A 15,287-nucleotide genomic window follows, 5' to 3' on the forward strand; every position below is an offset into this window, starting at 1 on the left:
CTATTGGGGGGAGGGGGGGGGTAGTCTGTTGTTGGATCAGCGCCAGTGTCAATTTATATAGAGATTTGAATTTAATAATTTAGTATGATAAATTTGAAATTGTGACAGTAATATATTTTGCCGCAATTATTTTCCCACTGTTTTAAGATTTGCATGGGATAGTGCGATTGATAGTTTACTACCATCTTTACTTAGATATTTGTGTTTTGTACAAAGTTTTAAGTCTAAAGAATATAGTGAGTACATGTAAGGCAATTGCTCTCTGAGAAGTTGATGAAGCAGAAAGCAGAGAAAGAATCGAAATATTACTGTACAATGAATACAACTATAGGGTTTGTTTCTTGTGGATTGCTTTTCTTGGGCAATGAAGTTCCTTCTCTTCAGTTGTGATTTTGGCGTGTTCTAAGCAAGAGACATAATTGCCTCCTTTTTGCCTTTTACATATCAGAGATTTTCGTTTTCCTCCACTTTTTCCGACATTTATGAAAAAATAAAGACAGATGAATATTATTTAGACAAGTATATATATTTATACTAATTAAGTGTTTTATATATACAAGTATCCTTAAAAGTGCATGGAAATCCAAGATTCAGAGAGGCACTCTTCTGAATATTGGTTTTCAGAAGTACCAAATTTTCATGAGGACCCTCTTTAAGGTAGTCCAATCCTCAGGCTCTAAAAATCAAGCGTTGAATAATGATATCTAGCTTAATAATAAGTGATCGAATAATCAATCACTACGAAACCCGAGACTAGCAAAAATATACTTTAAGTTCTGATCTTATATAAGAGCTCACTCGCCCTCAGACTACCTAATATGATGTAGGATGCCTTATTTAGGGCGAAAAGTGTACCCGTATATGATAGCCCTTCAAATACTATGCTCAATACTGGGTCCTTATTCAGGACGGATAGTGTGTCTGTATATGGCAGCCCTTCAACCACTTCGCTCACTATTGGATGTCTTGCTCACTATTGGATGTCTTATTCAGGACGTTTAGTGACCTGCATATGGTCCCCTGCATATAGAGTTAATATGTCTTAGTTGATTCGATGCGCATTATTACTTAAAGCTTAATTAATTTCCTGATTTAACTAACAGATTTAACTGAGGTTACCTAGGTACATAGAATAATTAATTAAGCATAAAAATCAAAATCGCTGACTTGTTATCATTTCAAAACTTGTTTGCGTGGAAGGAAGAACTTATACATAGATAATAGAAATGTCTGACTTGAACAACATGCAAATTAAATCCAGATTTCGATTTAGGCAAGATTGTATTATACATGTATGTATTGCGGATATATGTTGCGATATTATCTGCAAAGAACAACAAGAGTTAGACGAAATCATTCCATAGGAATGGAGATGTAGGTATTTTTTTCGATTATGCATACAATAAATGTCATTATATTTTATCAAAATTATCATCATTTTGAAAATATTTTAACCTCAGACAAGTAACCGAAAAGTAGGTTAATCGTTCAATTCAAACTTAAGGCACGTAAACCGGGGAGGGGGTGTTCCTCTCCCACTTTTTGAGAGATTTTTTGTTATTTTCAATTTCCCCTCCCAAAAATCAATGCCTCCTGTTAGAACTTAATACTGAGTACATACTCTGTAATTGCATTGTAAAATGAATATCTTTCAATGTAAGAATTCATATTTGAAGTAACTATCTTTAATAATACATTTAATGTATATTACCAATATAATTTTAATATTTGATTAAAGTAAATAACCTTAGCAAATTTAAAACATTGATGAATTGAGGTAATTTTGATTATGACGTCAGAAATATTTTATCATAGATAAGGGAAATGCGCGTGTAGAATGATTCTAACAGAGAGTTAACTATAAGACATCAATTAAATGTGAGTTAGCTAATTTGTTTTTAATAGACTTTCGAACAACAATTTTTAACTCACAGTTACGTAACTCGTCGTTAAAATTTAAACAGCTAGTTACCACACTAACTGGAACTTTATTTAGCTAACGTTCGTGCAACCGGATCCAGGTAGACGGAACATTCAGTAGTCGAATTGGGCAAAAACACGAAGGCCTAATATGTCAGCGCTAAAATGACTTAATGATAAGTTATATTTGCTTATGTAGTTTACGAAATGCTGTCCTTAAACGAGGTATTGAAATCACTGTAACATCACCTTATCTGTCAGAAGCCTGCCTCTAATTTAAATTAATTGTACTTCGAACATGCTCTTGAGTATCGAATAAAAATGGGATATGTAAACACCATATGCAGAATATGCAGGTTATAGCAGAATATTACTAGTAAATAAGGAAAGTTGACGATGGAAAAAATGAATTTATCTCGTTTATCATACAATTTAGTTGATGAGTTGATAGTTGGCCCTTATCGTCTATAGCAAGTAAAACATCCAAATATGATACAGATATGACAGACTCCGAAAGAGAAAAAAATCATTTTCTTCTAAAACAAAAAAAACCTTCCGCCACAAAAAATAGTTCCTCACTTAATGCATTTGGTATAGAATTTAATCATGGAGTTTTAATGAATATAGTTTAACTGGTATTGTGGAAGAACTAAAACATTATGCAGAATTTTTGACATATAGGTTAAGACAAAAATCTGCTCAAAGCTCAGGAGCGAACCTCGTTAGATAGGTGTCTCTCTATCTAAAAAAAGCCATATCTGTGGGGGAGGGGGGTCTATTCATTTACTTTTTTGTAAGTATAGCTTATGAAATCATAGAAGTAATTATGCATGAAATTATAACGTAACAATGGGATACCTGTATTTTATGCTTGGAACGTTGCATTACATACAAATACAACATCCTACGTGTTTGAACAAGTATTTTCTTTTTAAATACTGCAATTTTAATCTCAAAAATTGTATGCAATAAAAGACAACTGTTATATGCTTTGTTTTACTATATAGTATTGACCCTTTATATTCTATATAGAGCAGGTTCAGCAAGGGCCTTATTCAATTGACCCTATTGAGTTATAAAATATCAGAATTCTTTAATTTTAGATGAAAATATGTCAAATAATATTAAGACTTTTTGTCATCATATCTCTTGTAGAGTTTTTATACTATAAATCGTTGCTGGCGTGTAATCAACAAGCCTGATGGAACGCTGTTATATGTAAATGTAGATGTAACTGTATATCATATACGTGTAGAAGTGTATCAAAGAGTTTAAACATCAATAGGGGAACAATTATATTTTCATAATATCACAATATCACAAGGATTCGATGATATATGAAGTTTACACGTTAGCACAGGCTTATTTTTTATGATAGAGATTTTAAATATTTTGTATAAAGTTTGTTCATGGGCAACACTGTTTTCTTTACGTCACCTGTATAGAAGAATTCGAGTATTTAAATAAATGAATACTGAAAGAGATATTTAAGATATTTACACACTCTACACAAGGAATAATAAAACCTCCGAAGGTAGAAAACGCAAGTAATTGGACCATGTAGTCACTGCACATATTACACTTCTTTTCTGGTTGGAATGCAGACGCCATGAGATTTTGTCAGGTAAATGTCAACTACTATCATATTTTAAAACAGATTTAATATTCTCTAATTCATCTTCTTATCTAGTAATTAATGACCAGGAATGCAACAATAACCTTCATAGGTATTTCCAACTTTTATGTATTTGTATTTTCAAAAAATAAAAAAACCAAACACATAGGATACGTTCAGAAAAAGTATATGTATGCCATACACACTCAGATCCACCATTAATTCATATATACATGTTCTAGACAGGTCTTTGTCTTTTAAATCCAATATCCTAAATTGAATACGAATGATTTTTATTTCTTAAATTAATGGATGTATTTTGTAAGGTATTTCTTTCTTGTTTTTACAATAAGCAATATGCTGAATTCTCTTTATTTTTAGAATAGAAAATTTTAGTGATGGATCCATACATCCGTGCTCAGGAGTTGATACAATGTGACCTATGTAAGACTGAAATGGTACAAATTCACTGCGATACTTGCCATGTTAAACTGTGCAATACCTGTATTGGAGAACACATGACAGCCAATGATTCCACGAAAAAACACGAGATTGTTAGATTCATATTTCGAAAATCAATTCCAATTTTTCCACAATGTTCCTTTCATGACAAAGAAAAATGTGAAATGTACTGTAAACAATGTGAAGTTCCTGTCTGCATCACTTGCATTGCATCTGAACAACATTCCAGTCATAAAATATTGAAATTTTTTTCAAATTATGGATGAAAGAAAAAAAAGAAAATTACAAAAAAAAAATGAATTAAAGGACAAAATATTTTATAACTATTTGTGCATTGCATCTTCTGATGTAAAAATCATGATAGATCAGTTAGAAAAATAATAATATCTCTCAACAGCCGTTACAAAATATAGAGACAGCTAGCACAAAGAAATTGACGGTTTGTCACAAATTCATTAGAAAAATATTTCTAAGTGATTTAGCTGTAGTCAGAACTTTATTTTTAACCTTTCTTTAAAAATGTGATTTGGGAGAAGAACCTATGATCTGTCCTAGGATTTTCAGAATGCTTTCTATGAAACCTTATCTGTTCTGATGGTTTAAGAGGTCCATATTTGCTCTGCTTCCGGGTGGGGGGGGGGGGCAATCAAAAAACAAAATTCCAACCCAAATTTGAAAAACAAAAAAAACCCAAAAACCAAAACAAAACAAAACAAAACAAAACAAACAAACGTAAAATACATTTTCTAAACGTGAAAAATACCTATTTTGTGGTGGTGATGACGGGGTCCACGTTTTCGGAGGGGGGGGGGGGGAGTCCAAAGTCATTTTTTAATTGCTTTAGTATATACTTTAAATAACTGCAAATTCCAGGGGGTCCCGACACCCCCCCCCTACAACACCGCTCTAGATCCGCGCATGCCGATTTATATTATTATATTATTTATATTATATTATTTAGATAACTATCTAGAAAATAATAATTTATTAAGTCAATACTAATATGGATCCAGGAAAAATCATAGAACCACTGATAACATTTTTATACTCAAAATTTTAGTCAATAAGTATTTTTGTAAAAAGAAAGAAAACCTGTATGTATGTTATGTTGACTTTTCAAAAGCATTTGATACTGTATGGAGATCTGCATTAATGTATAAAATCTACAAGAAAGGTATTGGTGGAAACTTTCATAAACTTCTATGTGATATGCACTCTAATACAGTATATTCTTGCAAAAATAACAACATGATGAGTGAACCATTCAGAGCAAATCGAGGGGTAAAACAAGGTGACAATTTAAGTCCTACACTGTTTAATATATATGTTGATGATTTTTTAGAATATTTACATAGCTCGGATACCTTACCAGCATATTTAGATTCAGTGCCTGTTAATCACATGCTTTTTGCTGATGACTTAGTATTAATTTCTGAATCTCCATCTGGGCTTCAACATTGTCTGAGTGCTTTGGAAAATATTGTACAGATTGGGCAGTTACAAGTTAATATGAAAAAAAAACAATGCAATGATTTTCTCTAGAAAAGCATCAGTTAATAATGCATGGATTTTATTTTAAGCATAACATTATACCTATAACAGACCAATATAAATATTTAGGACTTGTGTTTACATCAAATGGAAAACTAAAGTTTGCTTCTGAGCAACTTTCAGAACGTGCTAAAAGGCATATTATGCACTGAAATCAAGTATACCTGGAAATAACAATCTTCCAGTTCAAGTGTTACTTAAACTATACAATTCAATGATTGTTCCAATTATAACATATGGATCTGAAATATGGATCACAGACTATAAATTAGATATTAAATCTTCAGAATGTTTTATATTTGAAAAAAATTCAAAATCATATTCTCAAAGATATTCTAGGTGTACATAGAAAAGCATCAAATTTAGCAGTCAATGCTGAACTAGGTTCTTATCCACTTTACTATCTATGTTATGAAAACATGCTTAAATATTATACCAGATTAAGGAATATGGAATCAAATACCACTTTAAGTATCAGCTTTCAAAGAGGACAAAGAGTTAGCTCTGAAAAAGGGTTATACTTCATGGCAAAGCAAGATTTTCAATCTTCAACAAAAACTTAACCTAACGTCTTTAAATATTTCCCATAAGGATTTGAGGTTTAAGTTAAATAAAACTTTTGTTGATATGACCTTTGAACAATTGAGCAAAATCTCATCTTCTAACTCAGGAAAACTTTATTTTTATAGTAAAATCTTAAACTGCACTGATTATAAATTGCAGGCTTACTTAAAGTTTCCTTTAAAAAAGCATGAAAGATCACAGCTAACAAAATTAAGAATCAGTGCACATTCACTATTCATTGAAACAGGTAGATACTGTAAACCAATAATCCCTAAGGAAAAACGTCTATGCTATGCTTGTTAAATTATTGGTTGAAAATGAAAAACATTTTGTACTTTACTGTCCTGTGTATGACAATCTTCAATTTCAATATTGTGATATTTTTGATGGTAAATTATACTGTGGTACTGATCCCATTAAAGAAATTGTTAACCCATGTGAATATAATACTACAAAACGTTTATGTATCTACTTAGATAAATGCTTTAGGAAGTAGGAAGAGGAAACAGTGCAAAGGTCTAAAGGAACTGTTTAAAATTGAATTGCATGCAATTATGTTATAATATTCTTCTCTTTTTTTCTGTTATCTGTCATTTGATTTCTTATTTTGACTGTATGCCAACATGGTGATGTCAATAAACTGAATTGAATTGAACAATTATCTCAATGGACATTTGAATTATGATTCTCCATGTTTACGGACCAACTATGGAGACTGACTGAAACAGAAACAGCTTAAAATTTTTCCTTCAGTGCATGATTGCTATTTTTTTCTTCAAGGTTGAGAAATGGTCGAAAACAACAAAATGAGATTCCATTAAGAAAAAAAATTGACCATTAGATATATATCGTACACAAAAAGAAAGGAAAATAGCTTCTGCTTTTGATTCATTTTTTTAGATAACAAATGCTGAGCACAAAAAAGGCATCTAAACTCAGATATGATTTAGATCCCGCACTGCTATCTCACAGTAACCCAAGAATTCTTGACTGATTATTTTATGTTTCATCTTAAATATAATGACGTTAAAACTGCAAATGCGATGAAATTGACATAAGAGGCTCCACCCCGTGCACTCTGTTACACTCCCTTTAGGAGTTCCATTCTCTGTTTTATACACCAAGCCTTGTTTAGGTTTGCTACATTAAACTTTGCGCAAAAACTAATTATAATGCCAATTTCTTAGGAATTCGATGATTCACCTGCCGTGCCAGTGAATTTCATCCCTAATTTATTTATTTATTTATTTTGAAGCTCTAAAACACTTTTTTTTCAATGAAAAATATAGAATTTACAAAGTTATATATATTGTACAGAATAAAACATACAATGAAAATACTTACAATAAAACTTAGATATGCAATTCTCAGATTTACAAATTTGTGTCATGATTTTCCTTGTAATTTAAAAGAATTTCTGTAAAACAAGTTGTTTATTACATTACCATCGATCGAGAAAAAAATAGAGTCGGATTGATGAATGGCACTTTTTACTTATTTGGGAAACATTGGACCGACATTTCATCTACAACATTGCTGGTCACATTTAATCACAATCTACCCAACTATTGCCCAATGTTGCAATCTAACAAAGAGGGAAATTTCATATGTCAACATTTGGACAAATGTTGCACCAAAATTTAATATCTAACACACCTCCGTAGCTTATCTTTCACAGTAGGCAAGATTTTTCCAGATCTTATATTTCTTACCCTGCAGATTAATTTTTTATAACAAGAGCAGTCCTTTTGTCACAAATTGCCAAATCTCAGATGAGGATGGTTGCATTAGGATATTTTCCAAGTATGAACATGGTGGCCAATCCAACCCCTCTGTCTTTGGTGTATCTTTTATAGACGCTTTCTCGTTATCATATATGATCTGTGAACAGTCTAATGAAACTGAAATTTTAGGGTATTAAGAAATATTTTATCGTCAAGATATTATTTATAAGATGTTATATGGCGATCTTCTGTTAAAAATTGCTCAATTTAGACCAATCTTTTCCTCATTTTACTTTTACTGGGCATCCAGAACAAACCATCATTTTTAACCAGTTCCCTTCCTTCATTAAAACAATTTATCATACTGAACTTTTGGCAAGTTCTATTGTATCTTCATAAACCTTGTACAAATTATTATAAATTACAGCAAAGGATTTTTCCCTACACATTACAGCCGTTCCTTGCTCGAGTACGACTGGGTCATTATTTTTTTTGTCACAAGTCATCTACATATTGACATCACATTCACATTGTGAGTAAAATATTACATAACACCTGCTATAACAAGTGCACCTGCTATTTTAAGATCATGTTTATGACTATATGTATGCCAAATTTCATTCTGATTTGAATTGTGGATTTGAAGATACAGAATTTCGTGGAATTTTTTATTAAATTTTTTTTTTCACGTCTCGTACTTCCTCTTCTTTTTGTTTATTTTACAATTTTCCTGACACCACGGTGTTTTTGACCGAAGTTGTCTGAAGGTAAAATTGCACTAACCTTCTATCCGCTACTACCTGTCGCCCTTAAGGTGCGGTCATGTGATTTTTCATTCGGTTTTCCATCTGATTTTTACAATCGGTTTGCTTTCGACTAAAAACGTATCGTATGACCACCCAACCAATCTTCTCCAATCGACTTATCTGAGCAAGTCGAATGAAAATGGAATGAAAAATTGCATCGTGTGACCGAACCCTTTACAAGTTAGAGAAACAATGACGTTTGATTTATAACGTAAGCAGAAGTCCCAAGTATTTATAAATTTACAATGAAACAGTCCTTGTTATCAAAAGAGTAAGCTTACATCAATATTGCCTAGAACTTGTTAACATGACTTAATTAAGCATGATAATAACGTGTCATGTTTACTTATCTCGCGTAATGGAAAACCAACTATGACGTCGCACTTAGGCTAAGAAAGCGAAATAAGATAAACCTACATAAGATTTCTACCATCAACCACGAGAATAATTTTTGTGTGTCCTGCTTCCTAAATTGGCTTACCATGAACTGATTATGACCTGCTTTAACGTAGTATGACTGCTCGTGTATTCACCGAATATATATATGATTTTGCCTTCCTAAAAGATCGTGTATGACGTCACCGACTTGTTCGACGAAGGGAAACAGAGGAGTGGATCAATCTATTTCAAAATTAACTAATGTTAAGAAGAGTGTTAAATCTTTTTGATATGTTTATGTAATATGGTAAAATAAAACTAACTGTTCTAAAATTATGCAAGAATTGATCGTTTAAATCATGCTTTGCACATATATTTTCAGAGACTGTGACGTAGTTAAATGGAGTCATGTAACCATGTCCTTCACCCCCTTAAACCATGTTTGGTTAATCTAAATTCAATGAAAATTACTTCCATAATTATCTCAGGTAACAAATATGTATTAAAAAAAAAAAGTAAACACCTACACATGTATTAGTGCTTCATAAAGGTATATTGTGTTAAAATTTGACAAAATATTCTAGTTTAAGTTATATAATAGGGGATTTTAAATTCAACTGATAGTTTGTCTGTGCACAGCTAGTGTCCTTTGTATTTTAACAGTATAGAAAAATAGCATAGAGCACATCAAATCTATACATACCTTGCAGGTATTTAAATACGTTTCTAGATCAGGACAAATGTAGTACCTGACTTGAACATTTCACAAGAAATGGGTCAGTGATCAGTGCGCACGCTTTAATTCCTTAGTTGTAGGTAAGCCAGCCGCCATTACGGTCAACAATCAGGTAAACACCTATAATTGCTTCACAGAGAATGGCTTTGGGCAAAATTGACATTTATTATTTTATTTTTTGAAATAGTCTTAACATTTGGAAATACATGTTTTCTCAAAACCTTCGTAAGGTTTATTAAAAAATAAAACTAAAAGACCGAGACATAGAAAATCTTTGTTGCAAAATGTATAGTTTTATCACAGAACTCTAGTTTTCATTTGGATGCTACCAGTATGTTATAGATATTTTAAACGACATCTTAATCTTGAATTCCAGTTTCATATAATTTGCCTTGTACGTGTTATTTCTCATTTTTCTAATATCAAAAGACTTGGTTTCAGCTGCATATTTTTATTATTTTTTCTTAAAACTTCTAAATGATAAACATTTCCTACAGTTTAGAGCCAAAGTAATTCGTTATGGACCAAAGGAACCCTTGCCAGAAGTTAACATGTGACCTCTGTAAGACTGGTTTGGTACAGATTCACTGCGATACATGTCGCAGCAAACTATGCAATGTTTGTGTTGGAGAACACATGTCATACGATAAATTTAAGAAAAAACACGAACTTGTGAAATCAAAATTTCGAAAATCGATCTTACTTTACCCTCTTTGTATTCTTCATGACAAAGAACAATGTCAGTTGTATTTTAATCAATGTGATCGTCCAATATGCATCACTTGCATTGCATCTGAAGAACATTCAGGCCATAAAATTTTGAAAATTTTACAAGTTTTGGATGAAAGGAAAGAAAAGATAATCAAAGAACGAAAAGAACTATGTGATACAATACTTCCAACCTACGTCGACATTGCATCCAAAGTAGAAAATATGATAGAGCAGTTAGAAAAGGAATATGAAGATCTCTCAATAACCATAACAAAACATGGTGATGACTGGCACAGAATAATTGATAAAATTGTTAAAAAACTTACATTTAAAATTGATGAGGTAAAAATCAAACAATTAGGGACTATGAAGAAACATTTAGATGAAATAAAGGAGAAAATTTGTGACATAAAGGATGGAATTAAATCAATTGATGTTGAAACAGACTCCCAGGACATTTCAAAATTTTTTAATATAAAATTTGATGTACTAACATTTAGAAAACTTCCACTAAAAGTTATCCCACATTTACCAAAATTCACTCCAGGGACAGCTAAAGAAGAGGATTTTTGTAACCTGTTCCGAACTTTATCATCAGGTAAATTTACATTCGAAGAACATGGCTACAGTATAAAAACAACAGAGAAACCATCCAAAGCTCGATCCTCTCCTCCAAGCAAACAGCTGCTTGATGAACCAGAGATCATCAATACCATACACACCGAATATGAAACATTTCTAAACAATGTGGCCTGTGTGCGTGATGAAGAAATTTGGACTAGTGGAATTGAAAGCATGAAACTATTCAGCATCAGTCAGGGCTCTCTACTCAAAACCATCAAAACCAAGACAGGGTACATTCCCAGTGACATAGCAGTAACAAAACATGGACATCTTATTTATTCTGATCATAGAGACAGAACTGTTAACATTGTAAAAAATGAAGAGATTGAAACTTTGATCAGACTACAGAACTGGATTCCTCGCAATATCTGCAGTACTTCCTGTGGTGATCTTCTGGTTGTTATGAACAGAAATGTCCAAGAATCAAAGGTTGTCCGCTACTCTGGTTCCATAGAGAAACAAACAATTCAGTTTGATTATAAAGGTAAACCTCTCTTTTCATCCCATAATACTAAATACATTCATGAGAACAAGAACCTGGATATTTGTGTGGCTGACTTTACTGCTGGAGAAGTAGTGGTTGTCAGTCAGGCCGGGAAATTGAGATTCAGGTATACTGGACATATTTCTACACTGAATAAACAATCGTTCAGACTAAGAGGAATTACCACAGACAGTCAGAGTTTTATACTTATAGCTGATTTTAACAATGAATGTGTACACATCATTGATCAGGATGGTCAGTTCCTCTCATGCATATACTGTGGTCTGCGTAAGCCCTTGGGCTTGTGTATAGATACAAATGACTATTTATTTGTTGCTCAATGGGAAAACAGACAGGTGAAGAAAATCAAATATCTCAGTGAAAAACAACCAGAGTGAATGATCAAGAAAATTCGAAAATTAACATGAATAGGCATATGATTTATATATGCCATGATCATGCACGCTTAAATAATACTTTTATTGTAGTGGGAAGATACATTTGCTATTTGTACGAGGGTTGTTTGGAAAGTTCGTGGACTACCGTCATAACATTTTTACTTAACGTCATATTATATCCAAATTTGGAATAAATATTGCAACAGTAAATTCAAATTTTAAACCATCGTGGTTTATTTCAAACTTATTTAGACTTTAAAAATGCGAAAATCGGGTCACGGAGCAGGTCAAAATTTTGTAATTTACAATCAAGACACTAAATAATGTCTGAAGTCACATCTTCTGTAAAATGTCACAAAAACGGAAAAATTCCATACAAATTAAGAATTGTTTCATTGTTTATGATTCCAAATTATGGCTTAATATTTTGCTTCATTGAAAAGAAATCTGTTTCAGAAAGCAGGTAGTCCTCATTGAAAAAGGCAAAAAAGATGACGTTGTAGAACGTCACGGAGCAGCAGTTAACCATACAATTTTGTGTTGTTCTCTGGAAAACTCCAGAAAAAAATCTCTGAAAATGCCGGAGAAAGTAGGAAATATGTCAAAAGCGGTATTGGCCAATACTGTTTAAAATGTAAAGGGATAGTATTTTTGAGAAACGTTACAGTGTTGTTGAGTTTTCTCCGTGGTTACAAAACATGTTGATTTTAAAATTAAATAACATGAATTCTATTAAGTCACATGGAATGAAACTTCACACTAAACAAAATAAATAATTTTACATATGATAATGTGTTCATTTTTTTTTTACATATGATAATGTGATAATTTTAAATTTCTTGAAGTTGGTATAAGGAAGATTGGCATAGTTCACGAACTTTCCGAACAACTCTCGTATTATTAACTAATTTTTCTATAGGAACACATTTAACTCTTATAGATAGAGAATAACTGATGGGATGGTTTCATAATGTGATTTCTCGTTTAGACCTTTCACAAGGACTCTCATATTTCTCTGTATGAGTGACTTACATATAGAATCTTAGAATTTTATGTTACCTGGGTGTTAAAAGACTCAATCTATTCGGATTTCAGGATGTAACACACATTTTTGGTGGCATAATTAGCTACGAGAAGAGCAGTTCTGTCTTAAAAAATATAATGCAAAGAGAGAGAGGGGGGGGGGGGTTGGATTCCTAAGGTCAAATGTGAGTGATTGATAATTGAATGTTGCTTCACGTCATTTTAGAATTTTTTACCCACATAAAGAGATCATCCGCTTTAGGTGAAGTGTCAAAATTTTGATTTATGCATGGTGTTTCATTGTTGACCAATGCCTACCGCAGGACGGGACAGTCTTTTTTAAGGTAATCTCCAAAAGATCCATGACTTTTACTTTTAATACTGAGGATCTGGCAAAGGAACAGTCACTACCCACGTCAAACACCTTAGTTTTTGACGCGGCTCTGGCAACAAAAAGCCTCAAGAGTTCGAAGCGAGCGTCAAATCCTTTTGGCCCATTTGTACCTGGGATGTTGTAGAAATCTGTAGTCTATTAATATATACTAAAACTTTTGATTTCATAAATTACATCTTAACTTTGTTCAATCACAAACAAAATCCCTTTGGTGTTTTCATCATTTGATATAAAACTTTAATATTTTAGAAGATACTTCGAAACCGCATCTCTCATTTGTGCATTTTATGCGTAAAAAAGGAAGTACATCTATAAAAACAATACACAATTACAAATTCCAGCCTTATACGAATTAATACTTTCAATTAAATGAAAATTAAACATTTTTCAACAGCATACGGTGTTTATTTTGTAAATATTTACATTTAAAATATGCAAAATGTGAATGCATCAAAATTCACGTCATTAAAAATTATTTTAATCCTTAAATGAAACAATCTTTGTTTTTATTGCTTAAGTTTGATTTATTTCCGACATGAATAAACAATTTTTGATCATTAACATTCAAAGATGTGCATAGAAACCTGATATAAATAAACCTACCCTAAATTTTATTTATTTGACCGCCATTTGCAGTTGTGATCTCGATTTCACGTGACTTAGGTGATTTATGTTGAAAAACAAACACCAAAATCATAAAATAGAATGATTAAAGATACATAAAATCACATTTTAAGTGATTTTATCTTAGGCCGGAAAATGTCCTTATAGAGAATGAATTTTCATAGTAAATCAAAGTATCGAAGTATTTACTATAGTTAACTATAGTAAGCTATTATTAACTACAGTTAACTATTATTGTAATTTTTATTACGTTATTTTAAGCTTCGTATGAGGTATAGACAGAGTTTGTTTTGAAAAATATACCTGGTATGCATCATCAGTTTTAGCTTTTTCTGATCAAAGAGTGTCCAGCTTCTGTCTATCGTCTGTAAGCTTTTCACATTTTCGACTACTTCTGAAGAACCACACTGCCAATATCAATCAACCTTGCCATAAAGTATCCTTGGGTTAAGGGGATTCAAGTTTGTTCAAATGAAGTGAAAATTTCAAGGCATCTTTTAATATTTCTTCTCAATAACCATTGAGCCAAAAAAGATGAAACATTTGAAAGCTTTATTACAATATGCCATAAATAATGTTTGTTTAATTCATGACCCTCGGGGCTACGGTTGTGCCACAATGGGCTATCAAAGTTTTACATAGGAATATATATGAAACTCGTTAAAAATTCTCAAGAACAGCAAAACCATGATAAGTCATATTTATATCGAAGCATCCTGAGGTAATGTAAGCATAAGTTTGTACAAATCACGAAGCCCCGAGAGGAAGGGGCCACAGAAAAAAATAGGGAAAATCTTAAAAATCACCTCAAGTTTATAATGTAAGGGTGTGTGTTGAGACCTATAAGTCTCAATAATTATGATTTATACAGTATGTTAATCATGTAAATGAGTTTGATTTTGCAACAGAAAAAAAATTAAATAAACCCTCTCCAATAGTTGTAACTAATTTACCTTTACTGAATAAACATAATAAGCAAGTTCAAAGAATTGTGGTCCCCCGCTTGAGGTATCTTATGGATTGGATGCCATTATTTATGGCATATTGTAAATGTCTTGTTTGTGTGTCCTATCTTGTCTGTGCATCTTACAAATAAAGACAAATTATTGAATTGATAACAGTTATGGAAAAGATTATAGCTTCTCAAAACTACAACAGACTTCAAGATCATGGTCATGAGGTCAAATATCATAATACAATCCGAAATGTCTTCACAAATAATGCACATGTAACAAAAAATATCAAAAACCAGAGTATACAATCGAAAAGGTCT

General features: G+C 32.0%; 1 protein-coding gene across 1 annotated transcript; it reads left to right on the forward strand.

The window, feature by feature from the left end:
- The first annotated feature begins 3,933 nt into the window (after positions 1 to 3,933).
- LOC133193173 (uncharacterized) lies at positions 3,934 to 11,973 on the forward strand. Its single transcript, XM_061329143.1, has 3 exons — positions 3,934 to 4,225; positions 10,592 to 10,747; positions 10,829 to 11,973. Exons 1-3 carry the CDS (start codon positions 3,934 to 3,936, stop codon positions 11,971 to 11,973), a joined length of 1,593 nt encoding a protein of 530 aa, XP_061185127.1.
- Positions 11,974 to 15,287: the final 3,314 nt, after the last annotated feature.

Source organism: Saccostrea echinata, unplaced genomic scaffold, assembly GCF_033153115.1.
Source record: "Saccostrea echinata isolate AGI-Se365-2 ecotype Australia unplaced genomic scaffold, CSIRO_AGI_Sech_v1 ptg000027l, whole genome shotgun sequence".
Taxonomy (NCBI): Eukaryota; Metazoa; Mollusca; class Bivalvia; order Ostreida; family Ostreidae; genus Saccostrea; species Saccostrea echinata.